The 18,643-nt window shown below is 45.2% G+C and overlaps 2 protein-coding genes across 2 annotated transcripts; both read left to right on the top strand.

Moving 5' to 3' along the window:
• Nucleotides 1-1,866: 1,866 nt before the first annotated feature.
• On the top strand, nt 1,867-3,004 carry LOC4335390 (germin-like protein 8-14). Its single transcript, XM_015778751.3, has 2 exons — nt 1,867-2,161; nt 2,363-3,004. Exons 1-2 carry the CDS (start codon nt 1,893-1,895, stop codon nt 2,790-2,792), a joined length of 699 nt encoding a protein of 232 aa, XP_015634237.1. The 5' UTR covers nt 1,867-1,892; the 3' UTR covers nt 2,793-3,004.
• Nucleotides 3,005-12,255: 9,251 nt separating this feature from the next.
• On the top strand, nt 12,256-17,383 carry LOC136356176 (uncharacterized). The gene is made up of 6 exons (XM_066309759.1): nt 12,256-12,897; nt 12,997-13,079; nt 13,188-13,253; nt 13,372-15,454; nt 16,404-16,974; nt 17,139-17,383. Exons 1-6 carry the CDS (start codon nt 12,256-12,258, stop codon nt 17,381-17,383), a joined length of 3,690 nt encoding a protein of 1,229 aa, XP_066165856.1.
• The last annotated feature ends 1,260 nt before the right edge of the window (nt 17,384-18,643 follow it).

Raw genomic sequence — 18,643 nt, 5'->3', positions numbered from 1 at the left:
GCGATTTGCGGGGCTAAGTAGCGTGTTCGTTCAGAAACCGGATCGAGTTTTGTCGCCATATTGTTGATTATACGTACCAAATATTGTGCTCATGTTGTAAAAAAATTTTTTTACCCCCTTTCCATTTCGAATACCCAATCTTAAAATCCTGGGCCTGCCCCTGAAGGGAACAATCACGATTCCATGGAACACTAAGGTAGCTTGTTAACTTCCCCAGGAATCTAGAGGATCACTTAATAAATTTCTAGTTGGATTATATAAGTTGTTCAGTACATCAAACTTATATGCATATAGAATTGTATATGTGTGATGAAGCTTATTGGCAAAATTTGCTATGAGACATCCAAAAAATATATAATTAGCTGAGGTACACCGCAAGAACGCGTACATGCTGTGGGACACCGAAAAAACTGGTAATTAGCCTGCTGGACACCCATGACATTATTTTATAATATCTAAGAAAAATGAGAGAGAAACAGTTACAAAAGTATGATTTTATCCTTGCCTGCCAAGCCCTACTCGCATATAGCAACTGCACCCCCAGTCGCCGTCGCCGGCTAGGCGACTCTCTGGTGTTTCAGGTGTGGGGGAGGGGGGGGAGGGAGTATGCACACCTAGGCACGGACTACGCATCATTCCCACACTCGTCGCTACTTCAGCGCGAGGGCCACGTTGGCGCTCATGCTCTGCCACACACCACACTTGCAGGCGAGCGCAACGTGGACCACCTCCTGGTTCATGTCTTGGCCACCACGACGTCAGTGCTATATGCGAGACACACATGGCAAATAAGGGCAAAATCATACTTTCATGACTATTTCTCTCTTCATTTGCTCTAGTTATAATAAAATAATATTGCATGTGCTCAGTAGCTAACTACCAGTTTTTTACGATGTCCCACAACAGATATGTGTTCTTGCAATGTCTTCAAGCTGATTACACGTTTTTTAATGTCCTATAATAAATGTTGCCAAACTTATTTGCATATAGAATTCTCATGGAAACATATTCGTTCTCTTCGCTCCCATTACAATAGAAGGAGATCGTTAAAAGTGCATATATGTGTAGTTAGAGTTAGAGTCAAACACGAACCATGGATACAAGGTATAATCATAGAGATAAATCTATTCTAGCATATATTTTACACCAGTTTTTATCTTCTCTCTGTAGTCAATGCAATACAATATAATACAACTGATTATAGGGTTTGTCTATATTTGATATTTTCCATGGAAATGCGCATGTGCAAGAAAATCTCGATTTCTGCGCGCCATCCCTTAGTCGCAGGTGGTTCGAAGAACACATGCGGATACGAGTTATCGACGGCTTACAAAAATGTTTTTTTAGCAGTGTTAACTTCGCCAGAGAAAGATAGAGTACTACGTCACTAAATCATTTTCAAATTGGATTAGTCGTTTACCTACCCTGTTTGTTGACTTCTCCAAGAAGCTAGAGGATCACTTAATCAATTTCAAGTTGGATTAAATATGTAGTTCAGTACATGAAACTTATTTGTATATAGAATTGTACGTGTGTGATGAATTGGACTACTAAGCTACCACATCCATCCCATTTTAAACGTAGTCATCTCTGTCCCATTGTCCCATTTAAGCCGTCATGAGTTTTCGTGTCCAACTTTAATAGTTCGTTTTATTTAATTTTTTTATGATTAGTATTTTTATTGTTATTAGATGATAAAAATATGAATAGTAATTTATGCATGGCTTCTATTTTTTATTTTTTTAAAAAAAAATTATATAAGACGGACAATCAAAATTGAATACGTAAACTCATGACTACGTTTAAAATAGAACGGAGGGAGTACTGGTTTAGACGGTCATCCGTCGGTACTTTGCACTCTCTTATAAGTACGACACTAGACACTGCGTACAATGGCATTGCATGCTCACAAGTCACAAACCATGGGCAACGCCATGCTGCTGCTCCTGCCCTTGCTCTCCCTGATCATGTCCTCCGGCTCCCTGGCCCTGAACCAGGACTTCTGCGTCGGCGACCTGGCCCGCGGCGACACGCCGGCCGGCTACCCGTGCAAGCCCGAGGCCACCGTCACCGCCGAAGACTTCTGCTACCGCGGCCTAGTCACCACCGGCCCGACCGTCAACCCCTTCAACATCGCCCTGTCCTCGGCCTTCTCCACTAGGTAAATGATTACAATTTCGGCTCGAAATTATCGTAAATTAGGACACCTGGCTCCTCCCCCTATCCTAATGATTATCTCATCGGAATTTTTTAGTTTTTTTAAATTGATCAAAATTTGTTAAGATTTAGTTAAAAGTACTAAAATTTTGTAAAATTCAAAATGTTACCGAAATTTTTGACCGAAATCGAAAGTGCAAACCAGGTTTCCCGGCGTGAACGGGCTCGACATCTCCGCCGCACGTGTCGACTTCTCCCCCGGCGGCATCGTGCCGCTGCACTCCCACCCGAGCGGCACCGAGCTCATCTACGTCGTTGAGGGGACCCTGTCCGCCGGATTCATCAGCTCTACATCCAACAAGGTGTACACCAGCACGCTCCGCAAGGGCGACCTCATGGTGTTCCCGCAGGGCCTCCTGCACTTCCAGATCAACGACAACGGTGGCGGCGGCGACGGCAACAACGCGACGGCGGCCATGGCGGTCTCCTTCTACAGCAGCTCCAACCCCGGCCTGCAGATCATGGACTTCGCGCTCTTCGCCAACAACCTCCCAACCGATGTCCTGAGCAAGGTCACCGTGCTGGACGACCTGGAGATCAGGAAGCTCAAGTCACTGTTTCGTGGGACCGGATAATCCATCGGTTCTTAATTTGGTCACCTCACGACCGGCAGGGTCGGTCAACATGAATCGGTCGTCGTCGTACGCCCGCCATTGTGTGATTCAATAAATGTACCATCGTGTCTTTGTAAATTCCAGCTTAATTTGCAGTTTGACTCTTCCTTTGTCCCGGGAACGTCCGACCCAAAAATAAATAATTGACACGCAACTTCGATTGAAAATTGTCATACTCATTTGCATTTTTATCTCTAGCTATACCAACTCAGTTTTCAACCAGACTATATACTAGAAAATCAACGTGCACGTTGACGTTGACGCCTAAGTTAGTTAGCACGTGCATAATATTTATAAGAGCATTTCCTAAGGGGCTCTCCAAGCCAAATTTTATCTAGCGAAGGAAAAAATTAGCCTTCAACAACATCTCCATCCAGCTAGCTAGACTATATGGCTGACCAAATTGTTTACACCTAAATTTGGCACCTATGGACGAAATAGGGGAAAATTGTTAAAGTTTGGAAAGTGACGGGTTTCCTTACTCGGGAAGGCAGGTTTTGTGTTTTCTTTGGTTTCTATCCCGAGTTGGATGTAGAGAAGGGCCTGTAGAGAGCAAGACCAACCCCTATTTAAGGGACAAGGCCGGTCCATTGTAAAACCCCCGAATACAATCTATTTGAATCGTTCTTTTACTATGTTTTCTATTTTACCTTAGTTTTAGTCCATCTTTGTCGGTTTGCGCCGTAAACCGTCTGCCGCCGCTACGAGAGTGCGGTACCTCTTTGTAGGTTTGTCCTGAAAACCTTCCGTTGTGCCCACGAGACGGGTAGTTATCCTCATATCAATCTAAATCGGCCTAGAGGCTGATTTTGATCTCTAAATCGGCTCCGCTAGCTGGTTTAGCTTTTCTTTTTGCAAAACCCATCTTGATTTGGCCCTTTGGCTAGATCGAGGTGGTTGGCGACTCCATATCACCGCAAGGCGTTTAGGTGTTGCGATCGTGCTTGTCGACTTGTCAAAAAAGTTGCCAACACAAATATTCCTCCCGGCTGGCTAAATTTGGTTAGCCACAGCCACTTGCCAATAGCTGGCCAAATACTCCCCTCGTCGCCTCCTCCTCTCTTACGCAACAGTGAGGAGTAGGAGCAGCAGTGCCGCGAGCCCACCGTTGCCGCCCCCTCTGCTGCAACGGCAAAGAGCAGCCCCGCTGTTGAGAGCCCCCTTGCTGCCTACCCCCTTCCAGAGACTAGGTCGATGGGGCAGGCGGCCACCATCCTCCTCATGCACCATCCGTCACAGCTGCCGCCATCCCTCCAAGCCATCTCTCTCTACAGCACCTGCCCTCCAGCACCGAGCCTCCTCATCCGTTGTCGTTTGTTGTTGCCTTCCCGCCGTCCTCCCCTATAGTATGTCACACCCAGAAATTCACGAACCAGAATCGTCACGCTTGTAAATTTACTAGTAATTTCCGAGCGTGTCAAGTTGGTATTAGAGTCATCTTGACTGTAGGATAAGCCAAATGGTCAAACCATAATGACAAATTTTCCGAAAACTTTATTTGTGAAAATTTTCCCTTTCTTCCTTCTCCATAATTCTTTGCAAATCATTTTATCAATCTCCCCTTCCTCCTTCAACTTGAATAGTTGTTAAGCTTTCTGGAGAAACTTGAAGATGCCAAAGTCAAGTCAAGTGTATCGTGGAACAAGAAGATGTGGTTGAACTGAAGAACTGAAGTATCGAGCTTTCGAGATGGAATGAAGTTTTGGATACTACCTTAGAATCTAAACCACTCTTTTGCAAGAGTATAACATTTGTTGCTTGGTTGTGTGTAGGTATGGTAGCATTTTCATCATTGACGAGCGTGTAACTGTACTAGGTTGTTTGCTTAATCAACTTGAACAATATAATATTTTACACACATCAGACCAGTGGAAACATGGTTAAGGTCTTATCTTTAGTGTAACCCCTCTCCTTCTACCCTCTCCAAATCTACAACAGATGGTGAACACTCGCGCCAGTGGAAAGTGGAAATAATAACAACGATGAGAACCCAACCATCACACAAGTCTTGGCTCAATAGACTCAGCTCATGAACATGATGATGTAGCAGATGGATAACCAGTTTGACCAAGGTAACAACAATCCTCCGCCCCAGAAAAAGTTAGCTGAATTTCTTTGTGTGAGGCCACCTACATTCTCTAGCACTACCAACCTTATTGAAGCTAGTGACTAGTTGCATGCTATCGAGAAGAAGTTGGGACTGCTCCAGTGCACGGATCAGGAGAAAGTCATTTTTGCTTCGCATCAGTTGCATGGACCTACTTTAGAATGATGGGATCACTTCCGAATGAACAGAGTAGAAGAACAACCAATCAACTTGACTGACTTCACTAAAGGATTCAAGAAGACATACATACCTGCAGGAGTTGTTGCTTTGAAGAAGTGCGAGTTTAGGACACTAAAACAAAAGGATCACACTGTGAGAGAGTATTATCTTCACGAGTTTAGCTGTCTAGCATGTTATGCTCCAAAAGATGTGCGTACTGATGAAGAAAGATCGGAGAAGTTCTTGGAGGGACTAAATGATAAGATGTCAGTTAAGTTGATTTCCGATGACTATATATGCGTTGATTTCCGATGACTATATATGCTGATCACTGGTGGATAGCTGCAAGAGGGGAATGTTGGTTTCAAAGGAAGCACAGGGTAGTAGCCAGAGGCAACGTATCAAGCCACTCCAAATTGAGGAATCAAGTTCTACCTCTCAAGAATAGTCGCAATAGTTCAAGAATGGTGGTGAGATCAACTCAGAGAATAATGCGGGCAATGAAGTCAGCAACGAGCAAACTCCTCAATCAATACCAGCTTAGCCAAATTAGCCTCAAGAAGACAACGGTAATGGAAGGAAGCAGTTGGTGTGTTTCAACTGTTATGAGTCAAGTCACTTTGTAAGAGAGTGTTCGAAGCTGAAGCATCAGATGTCACAAGGTCAAGTCAACAACATTGTCGTCATAGGAGCCAATGTCGTGCCAATTGCGTCTTCAAGTGATAAAACTCAGCCATCAGTTCCAAAGCAGCAGTAGCTTCCTTTTGGCCTTAGAATAATTATTAGAGTAATGAAATAAGATAGAATGCAGTTTACATATGCCCTTTTCTTTCTAGTTGTTCCAAATCTCTGGACGAGATTCCTGGTAAGGGGGTAAATCTGTCACACCTTGATTTTCGTTTTAAGGACATATAAATTATTCCTAGAATTTTCATTAAATTTCATTATTTACAACTGAAGTTAAATTTGGGAAATAAAATTTCCTAAGTAAAACATGGTCTGATTTAATTTTTGTTAAATTCTCCTTGATGAACTATACTCTCTAAAAATTTTTCGGATTTTTATAGCTCAGTTACTAATTTTAATAATACAAACAACATTTCAGTAATTATTTAAGTTAAAAAGGTAATAAATCCTCTTCCCAGTCTTGGCCGAGTTGGGCCCATTTCCTTCCATCTCTCCCCGTCGGCCCAGCTCGAGCCAGCAGCCCCTCCTCATCCCTCGGAGCAAGTCCGTTGTCCTCCCTCCTTCAACCGGCCCAAGAAAGAAACAAAAGTCTACTTCACGTTCCCCATGCTACACTGACGGCCCTAACCTCCAGCCGGCCTCCCTCCCGTGCCCGTGCGCCACACCACCGCCTTGTCCGCTCGATTCGGCTTCCTCATTGCCTCCTCTTCCAAATTTATCGCGGGAATGGAATCCCTCAATCTCTTCTTCTTTAATTGTCACGTCCGAACTAATTTACACATACAATTCTCGTCAAAGAATCAACCGAGGTACACAAATCAATAATTTAATAAACAAATTCATCAATATAATATCGTTAAATACTTACAAAAGAAAAGAAAACAGCACCGGACAGATGATCTAGAGATGGCTTCAGCTACACTCCCATAGGCAGCTTAAGTGAGGTATAAGCCAAATGTTTTTTGCTTCGCTACTTTCTTCAACTGAGGTTTATTTATTATTGCAAGAGTGAGCACATGAAATACTCAGCAAGCCACACAAATATGCAAGTGCACAGGAATAACAAAGGATGGCATAATAAAGGGTTCATTTGCAAAAGTAGTATTTAGCAAATATTTGAGAGTAGTAAAACATTAGAGTAATTAATCATCAATATTAATCAACACTGAAGTACACCAATGCTGCACAGGCCTAACCATCTCTGAACAACTAACCCCAGTTGCACAGATCTAAACTCCATAACAGTAGCTAACAAATTATAATCACCAATTATTATTATTAATGAATAGTGCGGTACTAATCACAAAAAACATTGCTAGGCCCACCCATGACCGTGGGCGCAGCAATTCGAATAGTTTTATTTTGGCCAGAGGTGTACAAATTTACCCACAAAACACTAATTCTACACATGTTGCCATGCCCCGAAATACCGCCATGGTATTGCAAAGGGGAAAACTTTGACAAGACCATTTGCATAACATGCCCAACCGAATGACACCCACTAAGCATCTGTCTCCGGTAGGGATGGCCAGTTCCCTAACAGGGAGACTACCTAATGCCCAAACAGTGGACTTAATTGTCTATCACCTATCACCTGTGGACTTAGTTGTCTGCCACGATAAAAACACAACATACCGTGGCATCTGTCGTTGGTCATATTATACTACAGATCTAAGTCGTTGCCTATTCTTGCTCGTGGTTAATATGGTTAATGCTTCACAACACTAGCTCGTAAACTAGTCCTTAGTTGTCATGAGGACGTCCAACACACTATGTGCTCACAACTCACCATTAGTAAAATTTTATTTGTCAAGTTAATAAACCAAGCACTACCAATCAGCACTACCAATCGTCACGAGATATCACTAATTAATCATCATTAATCATGAGGGAAGCATTAATTATTCCCACATAAATGACACTAAAGTGTCTAAGCATGGCAAAGCAAATTATACTAAATACTCCCTCCATCTACTTTTGATAGTCATACTTCATCTTGACACACAGACCAAGGATAAGTGATTCTACTTATCATCCATTTAAATATGCTACTAGTAATTCCTCGTAAACAAGCGATTCATTAATATTTACATTTCTCGATGCTCATGCAACCAATCTGGTGTGGAAGAATGAAGAGTCATGCATTAAATCTAAGAAAGTCATTAAGATGATAAGTTGTTGGATTGAAATATGCCTATTAAAAATAAAATTTTCAGATTTGGAAATATGACTATCAAAAATAGATGGAGGGAGTATCTAGTTGGACCAATGTATAAAGTCCAAACTAGTCAAAGTATAATCTAGGTTAACAAGGAATAAGGTAATCAGTACAAATTAGCTATACAAAGGAATATGTGTTCACACCACACAATGACATTAAAAAAATGAACATTTGAAATAAATAGAGAATTTAAATATAAGATCAACATGCTCAAAGGGATTGTATATGTTTGGGATCTGTCTTGCAATAATCGGTCTTCAATTAATCTTCTGAAACTCTTCCAATGCACTCATAAACCTCCAAAACGACAGAATTAAATGACAAGCTAACAGGCAAAACGAGAAAAAAGAATAAAAAAACTCCAAATAAATAGTACATAAAAAGTAAACAAACATGTAGAGCATGATTTTATAAGAATTATAAGACTTGAACAGCCTCATTCCAACTTCATATGAATTAGTTATGAATTTTACAAGGTTTAATCCAATTAAACCTATTAAAGAAAAGATTACTTCAAATTAATTGGATGGCAGAGGGGGAAAATGATGACGGCAGAGCTCGGTTTGACTAAGTTGACAGAGTATCAACGGATTAGATCACTCGAGGATGGATGAAGGGCTGACATCGATTGACTGGATTTTGACTATATCGGACGGCTCAGATTGAACTCGATCTAGGGTTTAGAGATGGCGCCACATGGTGACACCGGATTTTGACCTATATTGGATGGGAGCGACGTAATGGCGGTGACGTGGACAGCCACACAGGCTCGATGGCCGGTCGGCTCTAGACCCACACGATAATTTGAAAAACAACATAATGCATATAATTTGAAACGAGATAAATTTGTAAGTTGGGATCAACATGTTCAAAACATGTTCAAGGGTATATTTGCCTTTACCCATGGGATTTTCACACTGAACTTCACCTGCAATAGCAACTTCCTCGGCGGCAACGTCTACATGATCTTAAAAGGGATAAAAACAAATAAACAAAAAGAAAAGGCAGAAAAATAACAACAAATAAAATAACTAATTAAATCGGAAGATAGAGCTCAACTTTTGAAGAATTAACTTAAGAAAATAAACAGGTCAATTCGGAGTTCGGATGGAGGAGATATAACAATTGGAAGATTGAATTTTGAGATAATTTGGATGGAAAGGTAAACGAAGATTTGTGGACTGTCTCTTTAGTAATTCTGGAACAAGATATTATTTTTGGAGAACTGATGAGCATGATCCACCCATCAGTGGGATGGTATGTGCCTAATAGGTCTTATCGGGAAAAAATAGTGGATAGAAAATTTGGAAGACACAGAGCACGATATGTCACTATTAGAAAATTAGTTGTTGCTGACAGTCAAAATAGAGTTTCGCTGGTGGCCAGAAGTGTCACCAGCGACTAACGGCCAGTGAAAATAATGCATTTTCACTAGCGGCCGGCTGGCCAGCGAAAATTGAGTTTCGCAACCGGACATGCTTAATTAGACAGCCGCTAGCAAAAATGGTGCGGCAAGCTAAAGAGGACCATCGGTGATAACAATTTTGGGGATAAAAAAAATCAAAATCGGTGTTGCAGGCCGCCATAGCCGTAACCACCACTGGTCGCCATGGCTGCAAATACAGCCCGCGGTGGCCACCGCCTGCCAAAGCCCACACCGCGGTCACCAGGTGGTAGAGGGGAGGGGATTGGAGGAGCCCAGGCGTCATCGTCGTGGTAGCCGTCGTCGTCATCATGGCAGCCACCGTCCATGGAGGATCCGTTGTTGCGGCCCAGCGGAAAAGAGGAGGACGACGCAGGAAGCCATGGCGGAGAGGAGGAGGCCACGCGCCGCCGGTGGGAGGCAGGGGAAGAGGGAGAGGACCCGAGGGGCAGAGAGGAGGAGAACCGCCCCCGCCGCCAGATCTGTGCCACCGTGACCAACCATGGTCGAGGTCGCTTCATCCATCACCGAGCCGCAACCCTAGCCACCGGATCCGTGCCACAGTGACCCGCCACTGGATCCACGCCCCTCCGACTTGCCGCCACCGAATCCACCCCCCTCCAACCTGCCGCCGCTGGATCCATGCCCCTCCAACCTGCTGCCACTGGATCCACGTCCCCTCCCCTCTGGCTAGATCTGGGAAAGGGAGAGGAGGGTCGGGTCACCATCACCGCTCCCAGGAGCGTGGCCGCCCAGTCGTCGAGGCCACGTGCGCTGGACCGCGTCGCTGCCTCCCCTACACTCTGCCGCTGAGCTCCGCCACGCGCTGCCGCCTGCCGTTGAGATATGGGGAGCCGAGAGAAGTTGCGAGAGATAAAGAGGGAGACAAGTCGTGAGAGAGAGAGAGAGAGTCGCTGCTGAGATGGATATGGGGAGCCGAGAAAAAAAAGAGGAAGTTAAAATTTCAGTTCCGCACGCGCTCCCACATTTTTTGCTAGCGGAAGTTAAAAGGAAGATAAAGAACTGAGATGGATTTTTGCTAGCGGTGGCTTAGGTGGGCCGCCAGCAAAAAGGGTGCATCTTCATTGACAGTCCTCTTAACTTGGCCGCCAACGAAGATCCATTTTCGCTAACAGTGCTAGGTGAGGAAGAAAAAGCTGAGAATGGAATATGGCTGCAGAGGCAGTGGTGCAACGATGGGTGGTCAACGACAAGGAGGTGGTGCCAATGGACGGCCTATGGTCTACGGTTGATGATGGCGTCGACTGAAATTTCGGAGGTAGCAGCCTATGCTCTCCAGATGATGGCAAACAGCGAGAGACAGCACCAGATGGTGGAGGTGAAGCCGGAGGGTTGGAAGATGGTAGAGGTAGTACCAGGAAAAAAATGGTGGTGGTAGTGCCAACAACGACGTGGTTTGGGAACAGTGAAGTGGCGGCGGTTTGACAACGAGGCGTTGGCGAGGATAACAGTGGTGGCATCTCCGATCCTTTGGATAGTATAAAGAACAATGATGCACACAACCACTGGGATGGCGTTGGAAGAAACAGAGTGGTGGGCCTGGTTGATGAAGGAGCTACTGCTATCGGAAGATGGAAACTTAGAATGAACAGGGAATATTTTTAGAATGTTCCACTGGAATTTCTGAAATAAAAGTATTATTTTTGCATGAGATTAATATAGGAAGAACAAGGGACCAGCGGGTAGGGGTGACATAGTGACGATGGCACAACCACCGGTAGTTTGATGGTGCTAGGAACAAAAGAAAAGACCGACTTAAGGAAGACAACAACGTACGGTCGCTAGATGAGAAGATGGAATTGACTAAGATAATGTCACTTAGCTATGACAGTGGCGTTGATCAATGATGTAGAAGAAGGAAGATGGGAGTAGACTGATACTCACCAACGATGCAACCGCCATGGACGACGTGTGGGGATGACAACTGTAGCCCCTGGCAGCAGGACGACGTGCGTGCGCACGATGCGTCACGGTATAGGCGCAGAAATGGAGAGGATGCGGTGGCACTAGTCAGCTGATGAAGATGGCGGATGGCATAGGCAGCCAAGGGGATGAAGGCGAAGCAACGGACTGAGTCGTCGGCACATCCGCTACATCGGGACAGAGATGCAATGGCAGCTTGGATCAAGGCGGCTCTAGCGATGGGGAAGAAGCTGACGACATCTCAGCGTGCGTTAATAAAAAGAAAAGGGCAGCAGCACTAGGAAGAGAAGATAGCAATAGGGTAATCACCGGTGGTAGAAGGAACTTCTGGAGTTGAGGTGTCAAGGCTGCGTTGGGTGCTGATGCTGACATTGCCAAGGAGGAGAAGATCGAAGGGAGAGGTAGTAGACTTAAAAGGGGGAATGTTCGTTTAAGTGGGCCAGAATGGGCCTTGTAAGCGTGAGTGGTTATTCGACCCAAGTGCCAGACTGTAAGCGTGTGTGGGGAGTGAGTGGGAGTGATAAAACTGAACACGCAACTCCTGTAAACCTTTTTATCGATTTAGAACTTGGCGGTGGCGATTGGCGGCGGCAGCGGCGGAATTCGTTGGAAATCCCCGTCGATATACCTTGTGTGTCTCCAGTTCTGAATCCTAGTTTAGGCAGCTATCAATTTGGTATCAGAGCCCTCAGATCTTCTTGGTTTCTTGAATTCCCTTGGTCGAGCCGTAAAATTCCATGAGATAGGTGGGGATCCGCTGTTTACAGTGATATTCCGCAAAAGCCTTTTGGGGCTCCCTTGATCTGGTTGGCTAGATTCGGGGTAGGAACCAGCGATCATCCTGGAGCGACCTCGGTATACCACTAAGCAAGCGGCTCAAATCATGGCTCAAGATGGGAAACTCGATCTCTTGTTGAAGATGATGGAGGAGGCCGAGAAGGAGCGGGAGGAGATGGATAGGAAGCGCGAGGAGTCGGAGGCCCTGAATCTTGTGGAGTTGCAGCTGTTGAAGCTTGCGATGGAGTCCCGCATACCCTTGGTGGAGAAACAGGTGAGCGAGTTGGGGGGTTCTGCGAATGATTTGGCGAAGAGGGTGAATTCCTTGCAGGCAAGTGTGGAGAAATGTCAGCGGGAAGTTCAGCAGAACGCGCTATACAAAGGGGAATCCAGCCAAGGACCAACTCAATTCCCAAATGATGATGACCTCAATGGAAACTCACCGAATCCTTTCCTGTTCACACCCCAACAAGGATGGCGAAATCCTCCGCAGTTCAATTCTGTAAGCCCATTTACTCCTGAGAACTCGGGTTGTCCAATCTTTGATTCTGGAATGGCTAGTATTGGTGGCAATGTCCCTTCTATGTCTTGCCCTCAGTTTGATGGAGAAAATCCCCAGATGTGGAGAGATAACTGTGAAATTTATTTTGAGGTCTATGGGGTACATCCTGCTAATTGGGTTAAGGTTGCTCTGCTGAATTTCACTGGAAGTGCTTCGTTCTGGTTGCAATCTGTTAGGAATGAGTTGGTAGGGATTTCCTGGTTGGAGTTATGTGATAGAGTGTGCCGTAAGTTTACAAGGGATAGGCAAGAAATTCTTATTAGACTGTGGTTTCATGTAGCGCAGACAGGCAGTGTGACTGAGTATGTGGAGAGATTTGATAGTCTCATGCATCAGCTGTTGGCGTATGACAATGCCCTTACACCAAGGTACTTCCTAACTAAGTTTGTGGATGGCTTGAAGGATGACATTAGAGGGGCAGTTATGCTTCAGAGACCGGTGGACCTTATGGAGCTTGCTTAATGGCATTGCTACAGGAAGAAATATTGGAAGGAAGCAGAAAACCAAGTTACAGGAAATCTGATGGAACCAATTTCAACAAGGTGTTTTCCCGACCTACTCAGCCAACTGTTTGGCCAAAAAGTCCTGCTCAGACTACTGGAGATGACAGGAAGCTGATTGAGTCAGGGAAGATAAGGTCTTGGCTCTGAAATCTTACAGGAGGGCTGAAGGGTTGTGTTTTACATGTGGAGAACGATGGAGTAAGGACCACAAATGTTCCCAAACTGTGCAGTTGCATGTGGTAGAGGAATTGTTGGAAGCATTTCAAGGTGATATGGAAGAAGAAGTTAATGGACTTGATTCCTCCCAGAAAGACTCCTTGATGGCGCTTTTGGCTAGTGCTTGTAACGGCACAGATTCTACTCATTCTTTCAGAGTCAAGGGGTTGATACAGGGGACTAAATTACTGATGCTTATTGACTCTGGCAGTTCTCATTCCTTCTTAGATGAGAATATTGTTCAGACAATGCAAGGAGTTACATCCCTTCCACAACCTGTTAAGGTTAAGGTTGCTAGTGGTGAAGTTCTGATTTGTGACAAACAATTACCGGATTATGCTTGGTGGCTTCAGGGGAGATGTTATAGAACCAACTTTAAATTGCTTTCCCTGCCTGGGTATGATGCCATCCTGGGGATAGACTGGTTACAAGGGCTGGGAGTCATGAGAATAATTTGGGTTCAAAAGTGGTTGGAATATGAGATCAATGGAAGTCCAGTTAGGATTCAAGGGGTGATGCCCAAGGTTGATGCCTGTCCTCTAATATCTGGAGATAAACTCATGGGCTTGTGCAAAATGGGAGCTCTTATGCATCTGTTTCAGATTACCAGTGAAACCGACATACATAAACCTGAGATTCCCATTATGATACAAGAAGTGATGAATGAATTCAATTCAGTTTTTGAAGAACCACAAGGACTGCCACCTAGGAGGCGTTGTGACCATTCCATTCCATTAATTCCTGGGTCTAAGCCGGTCAACCTTCGGCCCTATGGATACAATCCAGCCCAGAAGGATGAAATTGAACAGCAAGTACGAGATATGTTAAAGTCTGGAGTTATTCATCCTAGTGTTAGTCCGTATTCATCTCTGGCATTGCTAGTTAATAAGAAAGATGGCACCTGGAGGCTTTGTGTGGATCATAGACTGCTTAATGCTATCACCATCAAGAGCAAATACCCCCTGCCTGTTATTGATGAACTTTTAGATGAATTGGCCGGCACAGGTTGGTTTTCTAAGTTGGATTTGAGGGCGGGATATCATCAAATCAGGTTGGTTGCTGGAGAGGAACCTAAGACCGCCTTTCAAACTCATTTTGGGCACTTTGAGTATCGGGTGATGTCCTTTGGGTTGACAGGGGCACTTGCAACCTTCCAAGGAGCTATGAATGAAACCTTGGCTTCGGTCTTAAGGAAGTGCGCCTTGGTGTTCTTTGATGACATACTGATTTACAGTCCAACCTTGGAAGCTCATGCTCAAGATCTTAGAACTGTCTTGCAACTCTTGCAGGATCATCAGTGGAAGGTGAAATTGAGCAAGTGCTCTTTTGCTCTGAAGGAACTCAATTATTTAGGGCATACTATTGGAGTGGCTGGAGTTTCCACTGACCCTAGCAAGGTACAAGATATTGTCAATTGGGCTATTCCTACTACCTTAAAGAAGTTGAGGGGATTCTTGGGAATAGCTGGGTATTATCACAAATTCGTGAAGAATTTTGGTGTGATTAGTAAACCACTCACAAACCTGTTAAGAAAAGGGGTTGAGTTTGTGTGGACTCCGGAGGTGCATGAGTCCTTCGAGCAATTTAAGAAAGCTTTGGCTTCAGCTCCTGTTCTTGCTCTTCCGGATTTTACTAAACCTTCTGTCATTGAGACTGATGCTAGTGAGATCGGAATTGGTGCAGTTTTGTCCCAGGATAAACACCCCATTGCTTATATGAGTAAGGCATTGGGTCCTCGTACTAGGGGGTTATCCACTTATGAAAAAGAATGCTTGGCAATCCTATTGGCAATTGAGCATTGGCGGTCCTACCTTCAGTATGCAGAGTTCACTATACTCACTGACCACAAGAGCTTGATGAATCTTACTGATCAGCGCTTGCATACTCCTTGGCAACAAAAGGCCTATACAAAGTTGCTAGGGCTGCAGTTCAAAATTTGTTACAAGAAAGGAATCCACAATGAAGCAGCTGATGCCCGGTCCAGATGTGACCATAACTCTTCTTTGGAGGTGGTTGCTATTTCGGTTTGTAAGCCCACTTGGCTGGAAGAGGTTGTTAATGGGTATTTGAAGGATGCCAAGGCTACTTAGTTACTGTCTGAATTAGCCATTCACTCTAAGGCTGACTCTCCATACCAACTTAAGGATGGTCTTATTCGATACAGAGGACGAATCTGGTTGGGACAGAATATTGAGTTGCAATAGAAAATTTTTAGTGCCTTGCATGACAGTAGCATCGGTGGGCATTCCGGATTTCCTGTGACTTATCGAAGGATCAAGGCCCTTTTTGCTTGGCCTGGTATGAAGAAACAGATCAAGCTCAAGGTGAAGGAGTGCTCTATTTGTCAGCAAGCGAAGCCGGATCGTTCTAAGTACCCCGGGTTATTGCAACCCTTGCCGGTTCCATTGGGAGCTTGGCAAATTGTCACGATGGATTTTATCGAAGGGCTTCCAACCTCCAGGCGATTCAACTGTATTATGGTGGTGGTTGATAAGCTATCTAGGTATGCCCATTTTTTACGGCTAGCTCATCCATTATCTGCCGCAGACGTTGCTCAGTTGTACATGGAAGGAGTTTTTAGACTGCATGGTTTACCCCTGGCCATAGTTTCTGATAGAGATCGCATCTTTACTAGCCACTTTTGGAAGCAGCTGTTTAACAGTGTGGGCACTAAACTTCATATGAGTACTGCATACCACCCTCAGACGGATGGACAGACTGAACGTGTGAATCAGTGCTTGGAGACTTATTTGCGTTGTTTTACTCATTCCTGTCCAACTAAATGGTCCACCTGGCTATATTTGGGCTGAGTATTGGTACAATACTAGCTATCACTCCACACTGAATAAAACCCCTTTCGAAGTATTGTATGGGCATATTCCTAACCAATTGGGCATTACTGTTAACTCTTGTGAACTTCCAAATGTCCAGCAGTTGTTGAATGAATGAGGGTTAATGATACAACTCTTGCAGCAACATTTGAACAGAGCACAACAGTTTATGAAGAGCCAAGCTGACAAGAAAAGAAGTTTTAGAGCTTTTGCAGTGGGAGATTGGGTCTATTTGAAGTTACAGCCATATGTCCAAACTTCAGTAGCAGCCAGGGCTAATCACAAGCTGAGTTTCAAGTTCTTTGGTCCTTATGAAATTCAAGAGAAGATTGGTGTTGTAGCATACCGTTTAGTCCTTCCGGCGAGCAGCTCTATTCACCCTGTTTTTCATGTCTCGCAGCTCAAAGCAGCTCAAGGTTTTAAAGGGGATGCTTCTGTTCATCTTCCTGTTCAGTCTTCTACTAAACAAGTTCCTGTGGCTATTCTGGATACTAGGGTGCGCAAGTCAGGTATGTCTGTTATTCCTCAGGTGCTTATACATTGGTCTGATGATGTGATCGCCAATGCAACTTGGGAAGACTTGGAAGATCTTCGTACTCGTTTCCCAAGAGCACTGGCTTGGGGGCAATCCAGTTTTCAAGGGGGGAACATTGTCAAGGCTGCGTTGGGTGCTGATGCTGACATTGCCAAGGAGGAGAAGATCGAAGGGAGAGGTAGTAGACTTAAAAGGGGGAATGTTCGTTTAAGTGGACCAGAATGGGCATTGTAAGCCTGAGTGGTTATTCGGCCCAAGTGCCAGACTGTAAGCGTGTGTGGGGAGTGAGTGGGAGTGATAAAACTAAACACACAACTCCTGTAAACCTTTTTATCGATTTAGAACTTGGTAGTGGCGATTGGCGGCGGCGGAATTCGTTGGAAATCCCCGTCGATATATCTTGTGTGTCTCCAGTTCTGAATCCTAGTTTAGGCAGCTATCATGAGGGCGAGAGGGTGGCACCATTCCACGATGGCAGCAGCACCTCTGCACGAAGGCGACAACGACAACACATGGGAGAGGACCGGGGATTAACCACTGATGAGGACATTGAGGTGGCAGCTATGTTGGAAACTGGGCAACGATGATATTGTTTGTGATCTGCGAATATAACCAAAATGGTTTTCTCACACTAGATGATGATTAGGGAGGAAGAACGTGAAAGCGGCGCAGGTGCTTACCACGATAGAGAGGTGGCAGCAATGCCGGGTGGTTGACAACAAGTTGATGGCGATGGTGGATGGCTTGATGGAAGACGGCGCAGGAAGTGGGGAAGACGACAGAGGTGGATGGCATAACAGTGCTGCGCCATTCGCTGGTAATTGAGAGATCTCCCAACGATGGTAGCAGTGCTGGAAATGAGACGACCATCATGCCGGCTCGATCTTCCCATGGAGCAGCTCGTGCTTGCGATGACAGCGGCAACATTGGTGCTCACTCGATCGGACTGCAACACAACCGCGTCTACTCGATGTCCCGAGGCAGGAACCTAGGCCGGATTATAGTGAGCAGCAATAGCAGCAAGACATGGTCCGGTGGACGACGATGGAGAGAGAGGCGGCAGTGCAAGTTCGCAGCGAACGGCCGGTGGAGGGATGCAGGCGTGTCGCCGGAGGTGAGGAAGATGCATGGGAGGTGGCCTTGGCCTTGGTGTTGACCGGCGGCGGCGACGGCACGGTGTGGCAGGAACGGTGGTCTGCAAAGGGAAAAGGAGGGGGTGCTGGATCTACTTATAGAGGAGGACAGGGAGTTGAGCGGCCAGCCGGAAGATGTTTATTCATTTTTTTAGCTGAGACGATGGAAATTGAGGTGACTGACTGATGATGGTTACTCATTTTTTGGCTTTGGTGGAGAAAATTGATGGAGGGGTTTCGCCGGGGATTTGGCTGGTGATGTGATGGCACGGCCGGGGCTAGCTGAAGCGCGCAGGCGGGCTGGTTCGAACTGCATGCGAGGAAATGAGATATGGGGCTTCGGCCTCCTGCTGATGGGACTTCGGCCTCCTGCTGGCCAGAGGAAGAAGATGACCGATCGAGAAGGAAGAAAGAAAAGATGAACAGCCGGGAGACAAGATCCAACTCATCAAAAGAGATTCAATTTTCGGCATTCAACAAGTGAAATTGATGATGGAGAGGAAAGGATTAGGGAATTTCTGTTAGCTTCAGCTATAATCATGTGTCGTATTATCGGTTACTGTAACGTGTCTAGTGTTGTCGTTTCTTCAGTTTCGTCAGACTCTGTTTCGGCGTCTGTTTCTCTGTTTCTTTTTCCTGTAAGCCGAGTCTTCCGGGTCGTGCGTCGTGTGCGAGTCATCCGGATTTCAGTGTCGTGGTCGCATCGTCGTGGAT

Source organism: Oryza sativa, chromosome 4 (genome assembly GCF_034140825.1).
Source record: "Oryza sativa Japonica Group chromosome 4, ASM3414082v1".
NCBI lineage: Eukaryota > Viridiplantae > Streptophyta > Magnoliopsida > Poales > Poaceae > Oryza > Oryza sativa.
The sequence above is the reverse complement of the archived record's forward strand: the minus strand, read 5'-3'. Positions and strand labels throughout refer to the sequence as shown.